Genomic DNA, 22,725 nt, shown 5'->3' with positions numbered 1-22,725 from the left:
ACATTTACCAGTGGACAGAGGAGATATGTACCTAAAACTTTCATGAAGAACACAAACTCAAATTATGCCATTAACCAAGTCATTTGGCCACCCAAATTTGGTGACCTAAAACTGCCAGAACCAAAATTTGCCCAGTAATCTGGGTTGAGTCTAATCCGGTATCCATGACTCAAATGGCTATAACTTGAGCTACAAAACTCCAATTGGAGTGATTCAAAAAGGAGAATAAACTTAAGACAATAGGAAACATTTTCTATGAAGAAAGTTTTGCCAAATTCTAACAGAACAATGACCAATGGAACAGTGCAACTTTAGACACCAAAACTAAAAATTATTAAATTTGCCTAAAACACTTAGAATTTGAGTAAATAACCAAAACCAACAAATTTAGTGACCAAAATGTGATATGTGGATGAAGTTGGAATTCCCATACCTATTAAGCCTTAGAAAGTCAACAATTTAACTTGAATAGTGTAGTGAATAGTAATCCTGAAACACAAAATTTAAAGAACGTCGAGTTTAGCATATTAGAGCTAGGTAAAAGTGAATTTAAATTTATTTTTGGATTTGTGCTAAGTTATGATACTGAAACACTGTGAAACTGTGTGTTTCAGTGGAAAAGAACACCGGGAAAGAACCCGAGGAATCGAGTTAAGGCCAAGAGGCAACTCGTTTTAGGTTTGTGCACAACGTATAATTTTTGTAAATTATCTTCTGCATATTGTTTTGAATAATGTGAAATATTGAATTATGACATTCTTATGATGCTTTTGATTTAAATTGTTGAAAGTTAATTGTGTATATTTGAAATGGCAATGTTTAGCAAATTGTTAAGATAAGTTTTGAAACCACAGTGTCATGACCATATATTTGAACACCTCACTAGCATGACTAGTGGGGGTAATCAGTTTCGAATTTTGATTCCTTCTCTGGCTGAAGTGTTGAGGTGTGTGCTAGTAGAAGAAGAAATTGAATAGATATCCATATATTTGAGCTAGCTAGCCTTGTGATGTGACTTCTCCTTAGCCTCTGGCTATTGAGATTATATTTGTTTCGAATGGCATGATATAACTGTGGGTTTTATGAAATGTGATTTGATACTTCAAAATGAAATTGTTTGGGATTAAAATCTCATAATTCATGTTTTGTATTTAATTCTCATGTTCAGTCCAATTTTTGAATAAATGTGATTTAAATTCTGCATAAAGAATATTTTAGTATGTTGTGCACCACTGAGTCCTAGTACTCAGCGATGGCTGTTATTGCTGTCACAGATTTAGAGACTAGAGGAGCGGCAGACTGAGCTACTGAGGATTGTGGAGCGACTTACCTTGAAGTTATATCGGGTATAAGTTATACCCTGACTATAAATATTTATTTTTATGTATGTAATGCACGTAATTGTATGGACATGTAAAATTAGTCATGAGTAGCTTGTACAAAGTTTGTATAAAGTTTGTAATAAATTTTAGTTTGAATTTCTTTTAATGTAAATTTTTAGTATGATGTATATATAAATTGTTTATCTTTAATGAAATAAGAATGAATGAAACTGATTGACAGTATCTTGATGATTACTGATTTTTTGGAAATTGAGAAATGAGGATTGTTGAATTTTGAAACTTGAGATTGATTGTGAATTTGAAGAAGTTGTTGAGAAAAATTATTGGAAGTGCTTTTTTTCAGGTATTTTAAGAACTGTTTTCTCAAAATATAGACGAAACTCTGCCGAAATTTTTATAAAATTTGCAGAAAAATAAAAAGGGCCAAAAATTTCAACTAGCTTTCAACTTTAATTAAATGTTTTGATACCAACTAGAAAATGCTCACCACTTAACAAAAGTAAGAAAACTGTTTTAAAATCCCTTGTAGGGTACTTAATGAGTTATCGGTAGGTGAAGTTCGGTAATTCATTAAGTATTCTACAAGATCATGTTATGCCTTACAGAGGGGTAAGGTGTGACAATCATCATAACTTCAATAACTTTTCAAAATAAGTTCAAAATATCTATATCAGAAAATGAACCATACAAATACTGAACAAAATTAGTTAACTGAAAATGTACCTAGTTAACTAAAAATATTCTGTCAGTTAAAACATTTTTCTATCTTCTCCTAATTTCTCCCCCTTTTTGACTTCAACAAAAAGATAGATATTCTCCTATTTTATCCTATTTTCTCCCCTTTATGAAAAATAGACAAAAAGACACAATTTTAAAAGTCATAAATCATATCTCAAAAATCTCAAGGTTTATCTTTGCTACTAAGGATCCTGCCACTTCTCCTAAAGTGAGTAGGATCAATAGGTTTGGCTTGTTTCTTCTTCTTTGGAGGGTATTTTTTAGGTATGGTTACTTAGATTTTTGGAGGAATGGGTAGAACTAATTTTCTGGCTTGTGCTTTGGTTCTTCTAGGGCCATATTGCATAGGTAAAAAGATGGTTGATTCAGGTACTGGTTGAGAGCTAGTAGGAACAGGGTTTGGTTGATCAGAGGATGGGTCTTGTGACTGCTCTTCTTCCTTATTGTCAGCATCTTCATTCTCCTCTTCTTGTCGTGAACCATTTCTACTTCCACTTTTCCCATTCTCACTGCTGTTGTTCCTTTTAGTATGAGATGAGCAGGATTCTCTTGATTTTTCTTTTTCCTATCCTCATTCTGCTTCTGATTTCTCTTCTGCAGTTTCTTCCTTCTCATCATTTTAATCTACTTCTTCAACCTCAGCTAGCTTACTTTCTTCTTTTTCCTTTTCAACGGTTTCCACATGCTCCTCTACTTCTTCTTCTTCTACTTTAGAAATTTTCACTCCACTTGGTCCAGTAGCCTTTGCATTGCTAGGACCAGTAGTACCCAGTGGTAGCTTCCAAAATCTCCAAACTTCCCAAAAGATTCACCAAACAACATTTGAGCCATTTTCTTCATGAACCATTCTTGTCTATCTAATCTATTAGTCAACATATCCATCTTTGCATTTTGCTCAGCCATAATTCCCTTCTGCAATTCATGAGATCTTTCTAAAATGCTCAAGCTCAGTCCACTCATTTCTTTGATTTCCTTCATCATTTCCAGATTTGCTTTATTTATTTTTACAAAATCTGACATTTTCATTCATTTTCTCTTTCTTCTTAGAGCTTTCCCCTTCATCTATCTTAGAACTTCTCTCTTTCAACTTGCTTATTGGGATATTTGATTCTGTTTCAGAGTTTGATTCTAATTCAGATTCAATCTCAATCTCAGTCTCTTCTTCTTGCTTTTTCTCTTCTTTCTTACTCTTTTTCCTACCATCATCAGCCTTGAATATCTCTTTAATGGGGATAGGATTGCTAAACTTTTTTTCTTTGCTCAAGTCAACTCCCATAGCTTGAAATACAAGAGTCAAAGGCATAGTATATAGTAACCTTCTATGCTTACCAGACTTAACAATCACTTTGAAAATAAAAAATGGCAAATTGAATCTGATTTTGTTAACCAAGTGCCACATAATGCATAAATCAAGGCTATTTGCATATGAATGACTACCACTTCTAGGATTGAGCAAATATTGAATGAAGGATTGTAGAGTCCTAAAATTTTGAGGCACTAAACTGATATTGGTCATTTCATTTTCGGGTGTACCCTCTGAAAAAATTGACAGTTGAAATGCCTTCTCATCATATATCCTTCAAGCTTCCTAGTATCTTTGAAGGTTCCAATCCTATTTCCATTATTCGGTAGGTTCAAAACAGAGGCTAAGAAATCAACATCAACAATTTGACTTTTCTTCTTAACTTTCACACTAAAACTTTCTCCTTTAACAACTTCTTTTATACTTCTATAAAATTCTTGAATTAAATAAGGATAATAATATTCATTCAACTCAGAAAATTCCATCCAGCCTTGAAAAGTAAATAAATCTTCAAATTCATAAGGCAAATCAGAAAATGAATCCCATTTAATGTAACTTGGCTCGAAAATATTCTGTTGCACAAAGGGATTCGAAGCAGGGGCCTTCTCCATTTTCCTCTTTTTCTTGGAAGGCTCTGACTCAGCAATACCCTTTCCTTTTCTTTACCTTGCTCGTTCTGCCACTGTCTCTATTTCTTCATCACTGTTCTCAACTTCAGTTTCTTTTTCTCTTTCCTTTTCGGATCTACCAGCGGCTTTCATAGCATCACCCATGAATTTTTGAGGTTTGATAGCCACTTGTTTTACTCCTGCCATCGATTTTTGGAAAATTTCAAAGAGAGAGAAGTAGTGACTTAAGGAAGAACGAGATTTTACCGTTATGAATGTTGAGAAGGAGAATTATTGGTTTCTATTTTTGAGAGAAATTTAGGTTTTTAAAAGAGTGGAGAATCAATTTGTAGCAGGGAATGAGGAACTTTTGAGAGATTGATTGAAGTGATATGTAGCAGTTACTGAAAAATTTCAAATTTTGAAACTGTGTCAGTTTATCATGGAGAACCGAGAATCTCTTTTTGCCAAAATTCAATTTTACCCTTTAAAGACATAAAAAGAGCTTAACTGTGCTTAGGGGTATATTTATCAAAATAAATTGTAAAGAGAGCGAAAATACCCATTAGAAAGAAAATAATTTTAAAACAGGCGCATTTTCTCAAATGTACACAGAAGCAAAATTAGTTAATTAATTTTGAAACCTAGTTGGCTAAATATTATGCAGGTATAAAACTAGACAACTGCAGTGAGAAAGTAATTAACTAAAAACACATATACGCAGAATATAGCACTAATAACATATTTAACCAAATTATGCACCAAATTCATATCAAAAGCAGCAAATATCATTCAATAGCTTCACTCATGCCAAGTTCCCTTCTAATCCTACAAAAATTTTCTTCATTTAGGGGTTTTGTAAAAATGTCTGCAAGTTGTTGTTCTGTAGGAATAAACTCTAACTCAATATCACCATTTTGAAAAAGATCTCTAATAAAGTGATGTCTAATTTCTATATTCTTTGATGTAGAGTGTTAGACTAGATTTTCAGTTAGGTTGATGGCACTAGTGTTATCACACCTTATAGGAACATGATCAACCTTTATACCAAAATCTTCTAATTATTGCTTCATCCATAGAATTTGAGCAATACAACTTCCTGCAGTAATGTATTCTGCTTCAGTAGTAGAAAGAGCTACAGAAGTTTGTTTCTTACTATGCCAAGACACTAAGGCATGACCAAGGAATTAGCAAGTACCTGAAGTACTCTTTCTATCCAATCTACTTCCAGCAAAGTTAGAATCACTATATCCAACTATATCAAATGTGTCACATTTAGGATACCATAAACCATTTAAGTGTGTGCCAATGAGGTATTTGAAAATCCTTTTAACAATAATTAGATGAGATTCTTTGGGACATGATTGAAACCGAGCACTCAAACACACACTAAAATGAATATCGGGTCTAGATGCAGTTAAATATAAAAGTGAGCCAATCATACCTCTAAATAGCTTTTGATCAACATCTTTACCTTTTTCATCCTTTTCTAACTTGATGGTGGAGCTCATAGGAGTTCCAATACTCTTCAAATCATCCATCTTGAATTTCTTTAGCATATCTTTGATGTACTTGGATTAATTAATGAAGATGCCACCATTGAGTTGCTTAATTTGTAGTCCAAGGAAAAAGGTAAGTTCACCCATCATGCTCATCTTAAATTCATTTTGCATCATCTTAGAGAAGCTTTTGCATAGAGAAGCATTAGTAGCACCAAAAATAATGTCATCAACATAAATTTGAACAATAAGCATATCATGTTTATGTGTTTTTGTGAAGAGTGCGTTGTCTACTTTTCCTCTTTGAAAACCATTATCTAAAAGAAACTTACTAAGCCTTTCATACCAAGCTCTAGGGGCTTGCTTTAATCCATTTAAGGCCTTAGAGAGTTTATTCACATGATTAGGAAATTCATAGTTTTCAAAACCTGGTGTTTGTTTAACATAAACTTCTTCATCAATATAACCATTCAAGAATGCACTCTTAACATCCATTTGATATAACATAAAATTTTTATAACATTCAAATGCACACAATATTCTAATAGCTTCAATTCTAACAACCGGAGCAAAAGTTTCATCACAATCAATACATTCCTCTTGATTATATCCTTGAGCTACTAATCTAGCCTTATTTCTAATAACATGCTCTTTATCATCCATCTTGTTCCTAAAAACCCACTTAGTGCCAATGATAGAATGATTTCTAGGCCTAGGAACAAGTTTCCATACTTTATTTCTCTCAAATTGATTGAGTTCTTCTTGCATAGCAAGAATCCAACTCTCATCACTTTGAGCTTCATCATAAGACTTTGGTTCAAGTTGAGAAATAAATGCAACATTACCAAAGTATTTTCGAAGTTGAGCTCTCGTCATCATCTTTTGTGAAGGGCTATCAATTATGTCATCCTTTGGGTGATCTCTATGATATCTCCATTCTTGAGGTAGGTCATCATGATATAGTTCATCAATTTGGAGTTCTTCAATATTGGGCAATACTTCTTGATCACCTTCTTGATCTTTCTAATTAGCATTTTCATTGACAACATCATTCCCAATTGCACTTTGGGGCTCAATAGATTGACTTTGTTGCTTTTGAGTCTCATCCCTTTTTTTTTTTTTTTAATTTTACCTAGTTCATCATCATCACAAACAATCTTTCTTTCCAAGAAGTTGTTAGTTTCATCAAATACAACATGAATGGTTTCCTCAACTAACAAAGTTCTCCTATTAAAGACTCTATAGGTTTTGCTTTGCATTGAATATCCTAGAAAAATACCTTCATCTGATTTTACATCAAACTTTTTAAGATTATTCTTCTTGTTATTCAAAATGTAACACTTCCAACCAAACGCACGAAAGTAAGAAATGTTAGGCTTCCTTCCTTTCCATAACTCATAAGAGGTTTTCTTTAATATTGGCCTAATCATTGCTCTATTCAAGATATAACAAGCAGTGTTTATGGCTTCAGCCCAAAAATATTTTGGAAGATTGTGTTTACTAAGCATTATTCTTGCCATTTCTTGTAAAGTTCTATTTTTCCTCTCTACAACTCCATTTTGTTGTGGGATTCTAAGAGTTGAAAAGTTATGAAAAATGTCATTATTTGAACAAAATTCATCAAAAGATTGGTTTTTAAACTCTCTTCCATGATCACTTCTAATGGAGGAAATGCGTAAGCCTTTTTCACTTTGTACTTTCTTACAAAAAGATGTAACTTATGTGTAAGAAAATATGTCTATGTATACCTAGTGTAATCATCTACTATGACCAAAGTATATGCTTTACCACCAAGACTTATAGGTGTAATAGGATCAAACAAATCAAGATGTAATAAAATCAAGAGGTCTAGATGTTGAAAAAACATTTTTTTATTTGAAAGAAACTTTGGTTTGTTTCCCAAGAGAACAAGGCTTGCAAACATGATCTTTTTCAAAGTTAATTTTTGGCAAACCTTTAACAATATCATATCTTAAAAGTTTTGACATTACATGCATGCTAGCATGACCAAGTCTTCTATGCCACAACCAACTATCTTCTTCAAGAGATACAAGACATTTTTCATTTCCATTTTCAATAACATTGAAATCTAGCAAATATACATTTTCACTTCTAGGTGCAATGAATAATGTACGATCATCATGCAAACTTCTAATCTCACAATGTGTAGAATTAAAAATAACTTTGCAACCTTTATCACATAGTTGACTTACACTAAGAACATTGAATTTCAAACCTTCAACTAGTGCAACATCCTTTATGTTTGGATTCTTCCCAATAGAGCCACTTCCAATGATGTAAGTTTTGCCTTTGTCACCAAATCTCACATGTCCACCACTTTTCAAGGTAAGGTTTGAGAATTTTTCTTTGTCTCCAGTCATGTATCTTGAGCAAGCACTATTAACATACCATTGTTCATATTCTTGCTTACTTCTAAGACATACCTGAAATTAATTGACTATTTCTTAGGTACCCAAGCAAGTTTGGGTCCTTGGGGGTTAGAGACATTAGGAATTGTTCCTTTAGGTACCCATATCCTTTTTACTTTTGAGGAACCTTTCCTTATAGGACAATGACTAACCATATGACCATTTTGGTTATAATAAGCAAATAACATTTGGTAATGAATGAGATGAAGCTTTCACAAAGAAATTTTTGTATTTTCCATAGTGCATGAATCCATCATAACCAAGACCAGATTTTTTATTTTATAATCTTTGAGAACCAAGTAAAGTATCAAGGATTTGTGTGCCATTTGTGAAAGCTAAATCATTTATCAAAGATTCCACCTTGGTTTCTAAAATCCTATTTTTCTCAATGAGTTTTTCACAAGCAGTTTTTGAATCCTCTAACTCCTTATTCAACTTATCAAACAAGAGCATTTGATTTTTATAAAACTTATTTTCTTGCACAATAATGCTCATAGAATCATTTTCTGATCTTAAGGAAGCAATTTCTTTGTTTAAAATAAAACATCTTTTCTTATAAACTTTGTATTCTTCATACAATTTGGCAAATGCATCTTTATAATCTTCAATACTAAGAGAGTCAGAATTATTTACCTTAGTGCTGATTTCTCTTTGTTGAGAGTTTTGTGGGTTATCCTTTTCCAAAGCCATAAGACAAATGTGTGCAACCTCCTTGTCACTAGAATTGTCACTTGAGGAGTCTTAACTGTCCTTCCAACCAGTAACAAAGGCTTTCTTGCTCTTGTCCTTTGAATTCTTCTTTTTCAGTTTAGGATAATTTGGCTTGATGTGGCTAGGTTTATTGCATTCAAAGCATTTAATCTCACTTTAATTCTTGCTTGTTTCACCTTTGGGAGAATACCTTTTTAGGAATTTCTTATATTTTGAACCTCCCTTTTTGAAAGCTTTCATGAATCTTCTTGTAATCATGGCAATATCATCTTCATCACTTGAACTATTGAAGCTGTCACTTGAGGCAGCCTTAAAAGCTATAGTTTTCCTTAATTCATCCTCTTGGCTTGACTTCAAGACAATTCCTCTCTTTTTCTTTTCACCATCTACATTACTCTTGCTCTTGTCATAAAGCATTTCATGAGCAATAAGAGAACCAATCAGCTCATCATAAGTGAATTTGGAGAAGTCTTTGGTGTCAAATATCACTGTCACTTTTGTTTCCCATGATTTACGTAGTGACCTTAAGACTTTCTTGACTAATTCTTCTTTAGTAAATTCTTTGTCAAGAGCTTTGAGAACATTCACCAAATCAGTAAATCTTGTGCTCAGTTCTGAAATGGTTTCTCTAGGTTTCATCTCAAATAGTTCATATTTTCGAACAAGCCTATTGGCTTTTGATTCCTTCACTTGATTAGTCCCTTCATATGTGACTTCAAGTTTATCCCACACTTCTTTTACAAATGTATAACCTAAAATATGATTATACTCAGTTGCATCAAGTGCACAATGAAAAATGTTTAAAGCTTTAGCATTTGAAGAAACTTTCTTCCAATCAAGTTCATTATATTCATCTTCTAGTTTTTCTCTATAACCATCAGCATGCAATTCTAATGGAATTTCAGGACCTTTAACAATTCTTTGCCATGCTTTAATATCAACAGATTGAATAAAATTTCTCATCCTAACTTTCCAGAAAGAATAATTAAAACCATTAAACAAAGGTGGTCTAGTGATGGAGTGTCCTTCAGCTAAAGGTGCAGGGATACCAGGTGTGTTAGATGTGCCAGCCATTATAGGATCTCTCTAAGGTGTTTAAACCTCAAGCAAGAGAGACGGGCTCTAATACCAATTTGTTGTCCCAAAGAAAGTGACTAAGAGAGGGGTGAATTGGACACTTTAGGCAATTTTTTAGTCCTTGCTCAAGACTTAATGAAAAATTGTGGCTTTGCATTTCTATGTATGTGTATAACACTGTTTCTAAAATGTAATTCAAGTGATCAAACAAATTATGTACAAATAGTAGCTCATAATCAAAATAATTAATTAATATCAAGTGTATCTTCTCATATAAAAATTAGAGTTTGCAGGTTTGATTATTCAAGCTTTGTTTTAACTCAATAAAACAAATTCTCAACACATTCAATATATAATCAGAGAATCAAAATGCTGAAAATTAAAGAGTTAAGGGAAGAAGAGAATCAAACAAAATGTTTATAGTGGTTCAGTTCGCTTAGCCGACATCCACTCTTTTCAAAGTTTCACTTTGAGAGTCACTCTACTATTTGATCTTTTCAACAGGCAAGATTCAAAGCCTTTACAATCTCAGTAAGCTTCCCAGATGCTTGAGAACCTTTACAATGTCTTTGCTTCCCACAAAACACTACAAGCTTCACAAGGGACTTGAAAACCTCCCACAAGCTTCATAAGGTACTTGAAAACCTTCCACAAGTGTGTCCTCACACTTACACAACCTTAAATAGATTTTGGAGTAGATGAATCACTCTCAATAACTCTCAGATACATAATTTAATGCTAAAAGATTGAGAGAGAAGATTTGACACTCAAGCTCAAGAGTATTTGAATGAAAGCTTTAAAAATGCCACAATAAATTCACGATGAATAAGAGCACTTTCATTAGGTAAAATTGTAGTAAATGATGCCTTTTATAAGTGCTTTTCATTGTTAAAAATGTTTGCTGAAAAGTGTGTCTAACGGCTCTTTAATTTTCAAAAAACTAGTCCTTATTTCTTTGAAAGTCGTGCAGTAGAGTTGTGTCAGGTCAGATAATGAAAATAGTTAACTAAAATTTTTACCGGTTAACTAGTTTTGTAAGACAGAGAATTTTAGACAACAAAACTAGTTAATTAATTTTCACAACGGGTTAACTAATTTTGCTAATGTCAAACTTAAATTTTAAAATTTTGAGTTTTTGAAGGAAAGTTGTAAAAAAATTTTTGACCATTCAAAAACCTTAGAAATGATATAAAAACACTTTCTAAACTCTTGAATCTAAAAATAAAATTGATTTTAGGTCTTAAATAGCATAATATCTCCAATCTTGTACAATAGACCTAAGAACATTAATTTCTATCCTATTTATTCATGGACTTTGATTCGTCTTGTGTTATACAAGATGATAATCTCCTTTTATATTAACCATGTCAATAGAATAGTTCTTCCATCAATGTCTTTGCATATCATGACCTATAAAATCACTTCAAATACTTATGCACAAAGGGTTAATGTATATTTCATTAAATTTTGTTATCATCAAAATCAAGCTCATTATAGCTTACAGGGCCTACAAAATGAAAAAAAGAATGCCATAAACACTTTATTGAGAATACTGTAAATTTTTTTTTTTTTTGAAAATGCTATAAATATTTTCTTTTGAATGTCATAACATTTCTTAATAATTGATTTACATTATCTTATAAATAAAATTATAAATTTAAGTTAAAATTTATTTCAACTTATACACATGTGGACCAATTATGAGAAAAAAGAATTATTAACAAAAATTGCTACACTAATCTTTTGAAATATAAGCATACATAAAACATAAATATTTTGATAGTTGGATATGTATATATTTTACTTTTACCATTAAAATAAATAAATAAATGTATTATTGAAATATAATTTTCTTTTTTAAAAAATTTTAATACATTTTTAATATTCATCATCTATAATATGTATTATAAATTAAAAAATAACAATAAATAAACCTACTCAATTATCATAAATTCTACTTTGAAATTCTATTAGAATTCCTATTTTAGAATTTTATTAATTGAAATTAATTAAAATATATTGATCAATTTAATTTTTTATTAGCCAATTAAAATAAAATAGAATTAGTGCTTTACTGCAATATTAATAAATCATTATATTTGTGTTATGGATATATACTTTTAAATTATATATGATGTTTTTAATTATATTTATACTGTAATATATTATATTATTACATAATAATAAAATAATATTTAAAATAATTAATAATCATTTAAAGACTAAAATTTAATTTGACTTAAAAATATATAATTATTTAAAATTTTAATAATATTTAACTTATATTTACTATATTTAATAAGATAGTATGATTTTGAAAATATTAAATATAAAAATATTAAATAATATAATTAAATAAAATAATAAATAATTCTTGCAATGAGGGGGCCGCATTCTGAGCATACTATTACATCATACTATCTTAACGAAGAGAACAAAAAAAACATCATAGTGAAAAGAAAAAAAAATGGTAATGATAACCATTACATAGCGAACATTTTCTCAAGGAAATGGTCTTCATCATATAATATAGCAAACCTGCTGCCCCTCGTAAATGCGGCCAGGCTGCTTCTTATTTACCACTGGATTGATTTATATAGTATAATACGTAGCCTCTCATGACCTTCATCGCTGTTTATTCATCGCAGCACTGATACATAATGAACCTCTCCATGACGCGGCCGCATTCTGAGCATACTATCCTTTCTGGAATCAGCCCTGCAGCGCCAGGGAGCACCAGCCTATTGCAGTGATGTTCAGTGTGAAGATCTTTAAGTTGATCTCTAAGTGTTGGCATGAAACCCTTTTGCTGGATCTGATCTTGCCAGGTACTGTAATTCGTCAGGCAGGTTAAAAATGGAGCCCCTTTGGCTTTCACCATCTCATCTGAACCTCTAGTGAATATGGCCCATCCACCTTGACTGCTATCGAAGCTGAGCATTGTCATGATCTCCTTCATTATGGGATCATTTTCTGCGGTTTTTCCTAATTGATTCTTCGAGCGCCACATGCTCTCTATCCTAACCCAGAAGTACCAGACTGAAGTCAGGTCTTGCCAGTAGTGGCTGAGTTTCTCAACAATGATGGCTTCAATGTTCTTCCGTACTCTATCCTTTGGGTTGCTCTTTCCTGCATAAACCATCCCAAGAGGGATACCTGCAGCTAGCGCCACTGCTCTTGCAGTGTTGGTAAATTTTCGAATCCAATCCATGTCCTCCCCTCCATACAAGCATATGTACCTTCCTTCTGTTATCTGGTGAAAGGCAAAGACAAGTCAATAAGCACAGCTTCAAAAATTTAGCATCACAGTCCTGGGTAGAAATCTAGTATTAATGAGCCAAAGTTCCCTACTACTCCAGTACTAATATATTAATACTAATTAGTAAAACTAAATGTACCCAATTGAGAACTATTGGATCAATGCCATCCACCAAGAGCTCAAGTCTCCAACTCTCTTCCCTCCAGAGAGCTTCCTCCCTTGTAGTGGTGAAAGGGAAGGCTAGACTGCCCCAAATCCACATCATATGGAGAGCATTTGGGCAGGCAACCCGCCCTTGTGGATCTAGTACCACAAGAATAGGCTTCTTCCCAAAATGCCACTCTTCTTTGATGAACTTGATCACTGCCCTGTCGATCAAGGAAGGGTGGTATATTGAGTACCAAGTCATACCAGCCTGCAGATTCTCGAATTTCTTTTGCATATTATCATTCCGCAGTATATTTGGGTCAAGAATTGGGAGCCACACAATCTCATACTGACTTTCCTGCTTCGTGGGATGGAGCCGCGACTCGTTGTATATCTGTTCAAGAATGGCAATCTCTTCTTGCAATATATCAAGATCTGATATGAGCAGCAGCACATTTTTTCTCCGCAGGACGTCAATGTTAACCTGTTTTTTTCAAGCAGAACATGAATGGCTAATTAGACCTGTCACCTGAAAGCTGATAGTTTGGAGAATAATTTGAATATTTTGTTAAAGTCAATTAGATGATTCAAAGGGGAAAGTGCAAACCCTCCTTTTGGTGGTTCCTTCAACAAGCGGCAGCAGATCATCCTTCGCATAAATCAATGCCTTGAGAACTCTCATGTTGTCAATGTGTGCCATCCCAAACAAATGTAAAAGGTTCTGGTAAGTTTCCAGGTGTTTCTTTTCATCTGCATGTAGTATACGATGATTTTATCAGTGTATATGTGCATATACCAACCTTCATCTGCATATATTTGCAGAGATTATTTAATTTTAGCTGTAAAACCCACCAATATGCTTATAACAGATCCCCAGTTGAGTTGCTAGGTGACTATGCATGTTGCTGAGCTTGTGAGTCAAGCTCGACAACTCCCAAGCCTCTGTAGTTGATGCTATGTACCTATAACCAACAGTACGGATGAGTTGAGAAACCACTAAACTTGCTGATCAATAAAAATCTCAATAAGGACATCGAATACGTACTCATGCCCCAGGCCGATAAGGCCAGTGATCTGGGATGCACAAGCCACGACACTTCTGATTGTCCAGTAGACAGTAATTGGTATATAGGCCATTGCAGTGGACAATGCAGTGACATCCATTGAAATGTACTGAGATGGAAGCTCCTTTAACTCGACAATGCACTTGGCAATATCAAGCATGACTTTTATGAGATTTTTCACAGCATCGAAACGGGGTTTAAGCATGCTCGAATGCTCGAAAATTTCAGGCAATTGTTTCAGGATTGCCACGGATTTGGCAAGCTGGTTTGAGGTGTAGTTCTGGGCAACCAGCCAGAACTCTCCATAATTCATCGCAAAAGCTGCCAGGGTTATCACCAGTTTGGCATCCCACGAATAGCTAGATAGCATGTTCAATATTGACATTGCAGTTGCATGTGCATCCGCACTCCCTGAGCATTTACATGCTATCTGTATACACAAGACTAGCTAGTTAGACGTGATCAGATACTATGGGCGGTAAATTCTTATTTACATCTGGTCAATCCTAAAATAAAAATAAATAAAAATATGAAAAATCACGTGTTTATATTTTAAATATATGATAGATCAGTTCTAAATAAAATTTTTTCTTCAGAAAGATGAAATTTGAAAGAGAAATTCTTATCTAGACTGGTATTATGATTAAATTAAAATATAAATTTATGAGATATATGTATATGGTAGACTAGATTTAAGAAAAAAAATTCAACTCAAAATGCATTGTTGTACAGATAACCAATGCGTTAAAATTAAAAATAAAGTTTATTTTTAATTTTAATATATTGGCTTTACCTTAAAAAAAAAAGAAAGAAAAAAAAAAACGATGTGTTTATGCAATAGTCGGGACAAAATCCATTTTATATAGAAAGAGATCACCTCACTAGCAACTCGATCTATGACAAACGCCAACGATTCAAGCGTGGCAATGAAGTGACCTTGGTAAGCTTTCTCATCCAGAGCATCTGCAGTACGTGCTTGATGAGTGCCCTGCAGAATATCAAAATGGATTAGCAGCTTATTTATGCTCAAGAAATATTAATTTGGATGGCTAACATGAAATTTACCGGCACGGCAAGGGCATCAATAGTTGGGGCGGCTCGATTAAATATATCCTCAACGAGTTGAAGAAGAGGTTTGGCATCGAACTCACGTCCATCAGGAGAATGCGTTGCCTCAATTTGCTTGGTCATTGCATTGTCATCAGAAGATGAGAACATGAGCCTGTCACCTTTCGTCAGTTTCTGCATACTGGGTGGGTTCTGCCTGGTCATGGCCATTCTTAGGCTTAAAAACAAGAGCAGAAGACAGAAAAGAAGGCTTTGGAAATATAGCAGAGAGGGATTAATGTGTTCTTCTTCTTGTATGCGGGCCTTTATATAATCATTAGAGAAATAGAATAAAGCACACATACAAATTCATTACTGAATCTTCCTTGCTTCCAATGAAGTTTTAGTACAAGAAACCATTGGAAAAGCCCCAGGACTCTTCATGATGGTTGCACTATATATCTTTTACCTTTTCTGGCAGGCCCACAAATCTGCAGCAGTGGTTTTCATGAAATATGAAGTAACAGTTACTGAAATTAGACCAATCCAAAAGGATGATTTGTAACCATCAACCAATCCAAAGGACGATTTGAACATATCAACATGTCCCAACTTTAAAATGCTTTGGAGCCCTACTTGATGTTCTATCCACTTTATGATTGGTCCAACTAGATGTTTTTGCTTCTTTGCTTGATAATTTTGTTTCTTCCTCGCCGGAAATTCTTGAGAATCAAACAAAGTGCAAGACATGGAAAAGTATCACTTCTGCTTTGTTCTTTGTTTTTTTTTTTTAGCTTTATCAAGGATTTTCATATTAAACGTTGAGTACAAACACTTTGTATATAAATAATAGGATTTTTCTTACTCAAACCTAATTTATTGTATTCACGGTGGACTCCAGATATAATATGTGTGTGATACCTATATATTAAATATATAATAATTCATGATGGACCAATTTTAGATAAAAATTTTCCTAATGGGATATACATACACTACAACAAATTTAGACTTTAATGGTATTGTCTTATATATTATTTTTTTTATAAATTATATTTTTTTATAAGCAGGGAAATTTATCCAAATGAAAAAATAGAAGTAACAAGATAAAAGGAAAAGTTCCAAACTAAGACCAGGCCAACATACAAATCCAAAGCACCCTCAACTAAGGAGCAAACCCAACTCAGGCATTTGCTGATAAAAAACAAAAACGATATACTGTTAAAAATTTAAAATATATTATTACTAAGAATTATCAACAAGCAAACAATGATACGCGTAAACCTCATAACTTAAAATTTTTAACAATGTTTTTATACTAATTTAAAATATTATTATAATAATGTTATATATATTATTTATTACGTTATACGCTATTTTGATATCTAAATACGTTATATCGGTGTTATTTATTACTTTTAACATTATATACAAAATAATGTTAAAAGTTGTTGTCGTGATATGTATAGATAAATCAACATTTAAACTTGAGTTTGTGAAAAAATAAAATTAATCTATCTGTATTTTTTAAAATTTTATTTAAAACTTTAATTTCAGTAAGTTTATCCATATTGCTAAAGGTTTTTGTAGTTTTATCTAATTTTTTTAATCAATTTTCAACTTCATATTTTGACTTATGTATAGATGACTTATAACGCCCTCACCATAGGTAGTCCGTATATTTAACTGTTCTGACGACTAATGTCTGTTCGGACAGTCAGGATGTCTGGAATTACACTTAAACTATAGTGAGGAGACATAAATTAATGAAATAAATATTAAAAAAATATAGAAAAATTTTGAGAAGTAAAATAAAATTTAGAGAATTTATTAATTGGTATAAAATAATAAAAACAACCCGATGAGCACCATGAAGGGCATTTTGGTCATTTCACCCCTAGAGGTGAATTTTGACCTAAATGTCAAATTAAAATAAGGAAACAAAATAATTAACATAAATTAAATTATGAATTTGAATTTGGAAAATGAGAAGAGAAAGAAGAAGAAGAAAAGTGTAACACCCCTCACCCGACTACAGTGTAGCCGAGCAAAGTGTGCTATATTCGGTGCCGGAGCACCCTATCTTATCTTACTTTATTCCTTTCATAATTTAATCTCATTATATTTTAATATTAATTATTTTTTTGACGGAGAAACCAGTGGAGTTTTCCCTATTTTATTACCAGTTGACGTGTTTTACTATTTACCTGTTTGAAAGTTTTAACAATATTTTCAGACAAAAAGTCTTATCCATGCTAATCATAATTATCTCATCAATCATTCTCATTGTAACACCCCTAAGTTCGGTAGTGCGTTCTACTGCTCCGGTGCCCAGTGCTGTCCGGACAGCTAGGATGCCTAGAACCACACTTCAATATGAGTGAGGAGACATAAAATAATGAAATACAAGAAAAGAAAATACAAGAAAAACAAAGGAAAAATCATAGCAAAGAAATGTAACCAAGTTAAACGAGCCAAGAACCCTAGCGATGGGTGACCGCACTGGGAAGTCACGGCGTGGACCGTTGATTAGCCCTGGACTGCGGCGAACCCTGAAAAATATTTTTAGGACTCCAATAAATATTTATTGAAGTATAAATATCATTAGAAATATCAAAGAAAAAATTAAATAATTAGTACAAAGAAAAGTGAGAAATCGAAAAACGGACAAAACCCAGTATTATCGAAAAATCGGGAATGCAACCCGAACAGGGGCATTATGGTCATTTGACATCCCGAAGTGTCTTTTGACCTAAATGTCCACTAAAAATAAATAATATTACACTTAGAAAATAAAATGAAAAATTAAATTGGTGGTACCTAAAGTAAATAGTAGAAATTAAAGGTTAAATGTGGAATAAGTGGGAATTTAGCTTATTATATGATTAAGTGACTAAGTGGACCACTAAGGGAATTAATTAAACACATAGTGGGACATGTGTACACTTAATATGCAGCTGGATACTTCATCTTCTCCATTTCCATAAAACTAGCCGTGAATGAAAGTGAGAGGAAACACCATTAACGTTTTTCTTCAAAGCTCCATGCACTCCCCATTTTCAACTCCAATCACTTTGATAGCTTCATGAAAAATGGTCTACACACCACAAGGAAGATATTGATACCAATTTTGAGAAGTTTGGTGAAGGTTTAGCAAGTTACAATTAAAGGTAAGTTTGCATTTTTGAGAAATTCTTTGTTAAAGTTTATGTTCATGTTATGGGTGTTAGTTTGGTGAAGGAAAATTTTGAGTTTGAAGGGTTATTGTTGTTGTCATTTTGGACAGCCATGAGTCACGTTTTTGATGAGGTATTTGTGCATATAATTGATGAGAAATCATGTTAATCATGGTGATTGAGTAACTTAGTGAATTATTTCATGTTTATATGGTGAATTATGCACTTTGATGGGAATTGGTATATGGGACGGCAATGTGATGTTGAAGAATGGTTTGTGGCAGCTTGTGGACACTTGAGTAATGGTATATATTGAAGGAAGTGTGGGCAGAATATTGACCTAGAAGGATTGATGATATGTATGTAAATTAACATTGTAAGGTGTATGTAAAGTTTGTAATGTTTTGGTGTGTTTGTAATGGTACTTAGAAATTGTAATTGTGAATGATATTTGGTGTGTTGAGGGTGATTGGAATCTGCCCAAAATAATGCTAATGTAATGTAGAAAATGCTTTTGGTAATGTGCCAAAACAGTTTGGTAGGTAAGTAAACAAATGGCAAAGGTAAGTGTGTGTTTGAAGTTGGGGTGTTAAATGCATATTGAGGGCAGTGTATATTTTAGCCTATAACCTTGAATGTGTAACCTCAATTGGTATGAGACCAATTTGAGGTGAAACTAGGCACAAAATGTGCCAACTTTCATTGAGAAACCATGCCAAAATTCTGCTTGCAAGGTGACCTAAAAAAATGACCAATTCGGATTAGGTGCAATTAGGACCTGAAAAATGACAAATTGGGCAGCAGTGAAACGGCCATAACTCACTCAAACCAGGTCCAATTGACCTGAAATTTTGACCAAGAATAGTTAAGACCCATACCTACAAGTCTTATGAAGACACCAAATCCCAGAAATGACCATAAGCAAGTCAAACAACTTGCACAAGTTTGGGTCCAAAAACTGGCCGAACCAGATTTGACCAATTTGACCTAAAATTGACCTAAAATGGTACCACTTGACCAGAAATAGTGTAATGACCATAACTTGGTCTACTTAACTTGGATTGACCTGAAATTTTGCACCGCGTGCAATAAGACCTAGATCTACAAGTTTGTAGTTTCGACCGAGACCCGAAAACCGAGGGAACTAGATCGTCCGGTTAGGTCAAACCAGTGTTCCGGAATCCAGCAATTTGCATTAAAATGCACTAAGCAAGGAAATGACTTTGGTAAAACATACCAAACCTAAAACCCTATCAAATGTGACATATTAACGACACTTAAACCTAATTTACCTAAAACGCAACGAGGGTCGGTATATTAGGTGATTAAGTGAATAATTGAGTTCAGTGCATTATTTACCAAACACCATCGATAGAGACAGTTTAATTTAGTACTGAAACACTTCAAATTGTGTTTCTCAGTTACCAAAGACTCAGGAAAAGGGAAGGAAACACTGAGTCCAGACCGAGAGACAGTCATCAGAGGTTTGTGCACAACTAGTTTTTAACTGATTTTATTATGAATATTTCATATGATTAAATGACATACTTTTCCTATGTATTATGTTTAACAAGCATTGGATTTAATTCAATGATTATTGAAAATTGTTATAGTATGTATGAATTTGGCTTTGTGAAATGGTATTTCCATAAGTATTAAGCATTGTTATGGATTGAGTAAATTATGTTTTGGAAAATTGTGATAGAACATGTTTTGAATTGTGATGGTAATATTCATGGAAAAATGCAAACTTTATGATTTGAATTGTGATGAGCATAAAAATTATTGGATATTGGAATTGACTTTGAATCGAATTATATTGTGATTTATGCTCGCTAAAAGGATTGTGATATTGTTTTATATCTCACTATAGATGCTTGACTAGGTTATTACCCGTCTCTCTCATTTGTTGAGAAGACAATGGAGTGAGTTGTGTTTTGATTACCATGGTACGTGCACAGGCTTAGATTTTCCTCTGATTTGAGGTTAGATCTAAGTTTATGTTATCGTTATGGCCCTTACGGAAGATTCATTATTGTGATGGTACTGTGCACGATGATTCGACCTCCCCGACCATAGGGAGTTAGAATCTGATTCGACCTCCCCGACCATAGGGAGTTAGAATCACATCGAATATGGCCCTTTCGGATTAGTCTTGCATAGTTAGTGAGATAAAGATTGATTTTTGAGATACAGTATGATTTTTGAGATACAGTATGATTTTTGAGATACAGTATGATTTTTGAGATACATAATGATTTTTGAGATACAGAATGGCTTTTGAATGGTAAGGAATGGTGATTTCAATTATGGTTTATGTATAATTGATTTTGTTGGAATTACTTAAATGGATAGTCATGATTTGATAAATTGAATTTTGTGCTCCAAGTCATTTATACAAATGATTTACATTATTGGCAATGAATATTTTGAGTTTTGGAATTTGATCAGCATTCAGATTCTCAAATTATTTACTGTAAAATTTGTCAATGTATATTGTACTATGTTTTAAATTATAGTTGTGCACCACTGAGTTCACCACTCGTGATAGCTTTGCATCTTGTCGCAGTAAGAAGAGCATAGAGCGATGATTAAGTTGCTTTGAGGATACATTCAGATCACTCGGGTATATCATAGATATACCCATGTACATAGTTTTGATGTAAGCATGTAATAATATGTATGTAAATTATTTGAGCGATTGTATAAAATCTCTTGTAAAACATTTTGGTATGTAATTAAATGTAAATTATTGTAAATGTAAATTTGAGATTTCATTTACTTGAATAGTTTTGTATTATATTTCCTTTATCTCAGTCTTCGAAAAATCACTATGGATTTGAGTTGAGAAATATGTTGTGTTGAAAAATATGTTGGAGTTGAGATTTGCAAATACATATTGAAGTGCTTTTCTGAGTTTTTCAAGAACTGCTTTGTCCAAAATATAGATGGCACTCGCCAAAATTTTCTGTAAATTCTAAATAAACCAAATGAGTTAGTTGTTTCACTTCAGTTCATCAAAGTCTTTAACACCTGTAAATAGTGCTCACCACTGTAAAAGAAGTAAGAAAAGTTTTTTAAAATCCCTTGTAGTGTACTTAATGGGTTATCAGTAGACGGAGTTGGTAATTCATTAGGTATACTACGGGATCATGTTATGCCTTACAGAGGGGTAGGGTGTGACATGTTTTAGTGGTATCAGAGCAATGGTTTTAAAGTGAATTTCGAACTGTGAATTTGAAATCTTTTTGTCGGTAACTACAACTGCTCAAATGTTTGATACATATAGTACATGTACATCATAAATATGAACTAATGGAGAGGAATCTCCTTATGTTGGTTGTACAGGAATAGAAAACTCTGTGAGAAAAATGGAAGAGAAGAATGAGATAATAGAACAGTCTGTGATGGCAGAAGAACAAGTTGAGGCCCCAGCTCCACAAAGTATCGAAGGCCCGACTGTACCAATTTTACCAGTACAAATTATTGCACAAATGGCCCAGCAAATGGCCACTTTCTTTCAACAAATGGCTGATAATCTGTCAGCCCAAACCCAAGTACAGACCCAACCCCCACAAGGGCAGTGTGAAATGGAAAAGAGGGAGAAACCTATCGGTCAGAGCTCGAACAGTAATTTGAGAAAGAGAAAAGAATTTGAGGAACCCCGAGCTCAGGGATACAATAGAGGCGGATCATTAAGACAGAGACCACCAAGGTCTAGTCGTCGAACAACTAGAAGTTCCTACCCTCCCCGCCAATGTGAAACTTGTGGAAAATATCATGGTGGGATATGCTATAAGACCTTTGGAGCCTGCTACAATTGTGGAAAACTTGGACACTTTGCTAAAAATTGTACTAAACCACCTCGATCTGCTCTCCGGATTTCACAGACCGTCAGTCAGAGTCAAGATAGAAATAGAGTTGATACTCCTCACCACTATAACACAGTGAATCAACCTGAATATGATAGCGCACCAGTCAGAGCGTCCACTATGCACCAAGGAGAAAGAGCAGAAACTTCAGATGTAGCTGCTGGTAAGTTCTTAATTTTTGAAAGAAACAATTAGTTATTATTTGATCCCAGCACTACTTAGTTGTGTGTTAGTGTCAGAACTATATGTTCTGTTGTTATTCCTTTACATGGGAATGAATTTTGATGTATTAGTGACTAGTCCTTTACGATAATAAAATGTATAAGAATTGTGATAATAAGTGAAATTAGTTTGGAAGAGTTTATCAGTGAAAAGTATTTTCTAACACACCATAAATTATAAAGCTAATTGGCAAGCCTACTTAATGTAAGGCATGAGGACCGAAAAGTAAG

The 22,725-nt window shown here is 33.3% G+C and overlaps 1 protein-coding gene across 1 annotated transcript; it reads right to left on the bottom strand.

The window, feature by feature from the left end:
* Window positions 1-12,036: 12,036 nt before the first annotated feature.
* On the bottom strand, window positions 12,037-15,535 carry LOC110671474 (protein SIEVE ELEMENT OCCLUSION B). Its single transcript, XM_021833957.2, has 7 exons — window positions 15,244-15,535; window positions 15,056-15,166; window positions 14,160-14,608; window positions 13,967-14,076; window positions 13,722-13,864; window positions 13,107-13,598; window positions 12,037-12,961 (listed from the first exon to the last, which is right to left on the bottom strand). The coding sequence occupies exons 1-7, from the start codon at window positions 15,454-15,456 to the stop codon at window positions 12,344-12,346; spliced, it is 2,136 nt and encodes a 711-aa protein (XP_021689649.2). The 5' UTR covers window positions 15,457-15,535; the 3' UTR covers window positions 12,037-12,343.
* Window positions 15,536-22,725: the final 7,190 nt, after the last annotated feature.

This window comes from Hevea brasiliensis, chromosome 18, assembly GCF_030052815.1.
Source record: "Hevea brasiliensis isolate MT/VB/25A 57/8 chromosome 18, ASM3005281v1, whole genome shotgun sequence".
NCBI classification, from domain to species: domain Eukaryota; kingdom Viridiplantae; phylum Streptophyta; class Magnoliopsida; order Malpighiales; family Euphorbiaceae; genus Hevea; species Hevea brasiliensis.
Note: the sequence above shows the minus strand (reverse complement) of the source record. Positions and strands in the feature narration are given on the sequence as shown.

Excerpts from the sequence above, each read along its gene's own strand:
- LOC110671474 (XM_021833957.2), bottom strand. The coding sequence starts at position 15,456 with ATGGCCATGACCAGGCAGAACCCACCCAGTATGCAGAAACTGACGAAA. Across the intron at positions 14,609-15,055 it reads TAGATCGAGTTGCTAGTGAG|ATAGCATGTAAATGCTCAGG; the intron begins GTGATCTCTTTC and ends TTGTGTATACAG. Across the intron at positions 14,077-14,159 it reads CTTATCGGCCTGGGGCATGA|GTACATAGCATCAACTACAG; the intron begins GTACGTATTCGA and ends TGTTGGTTATAG.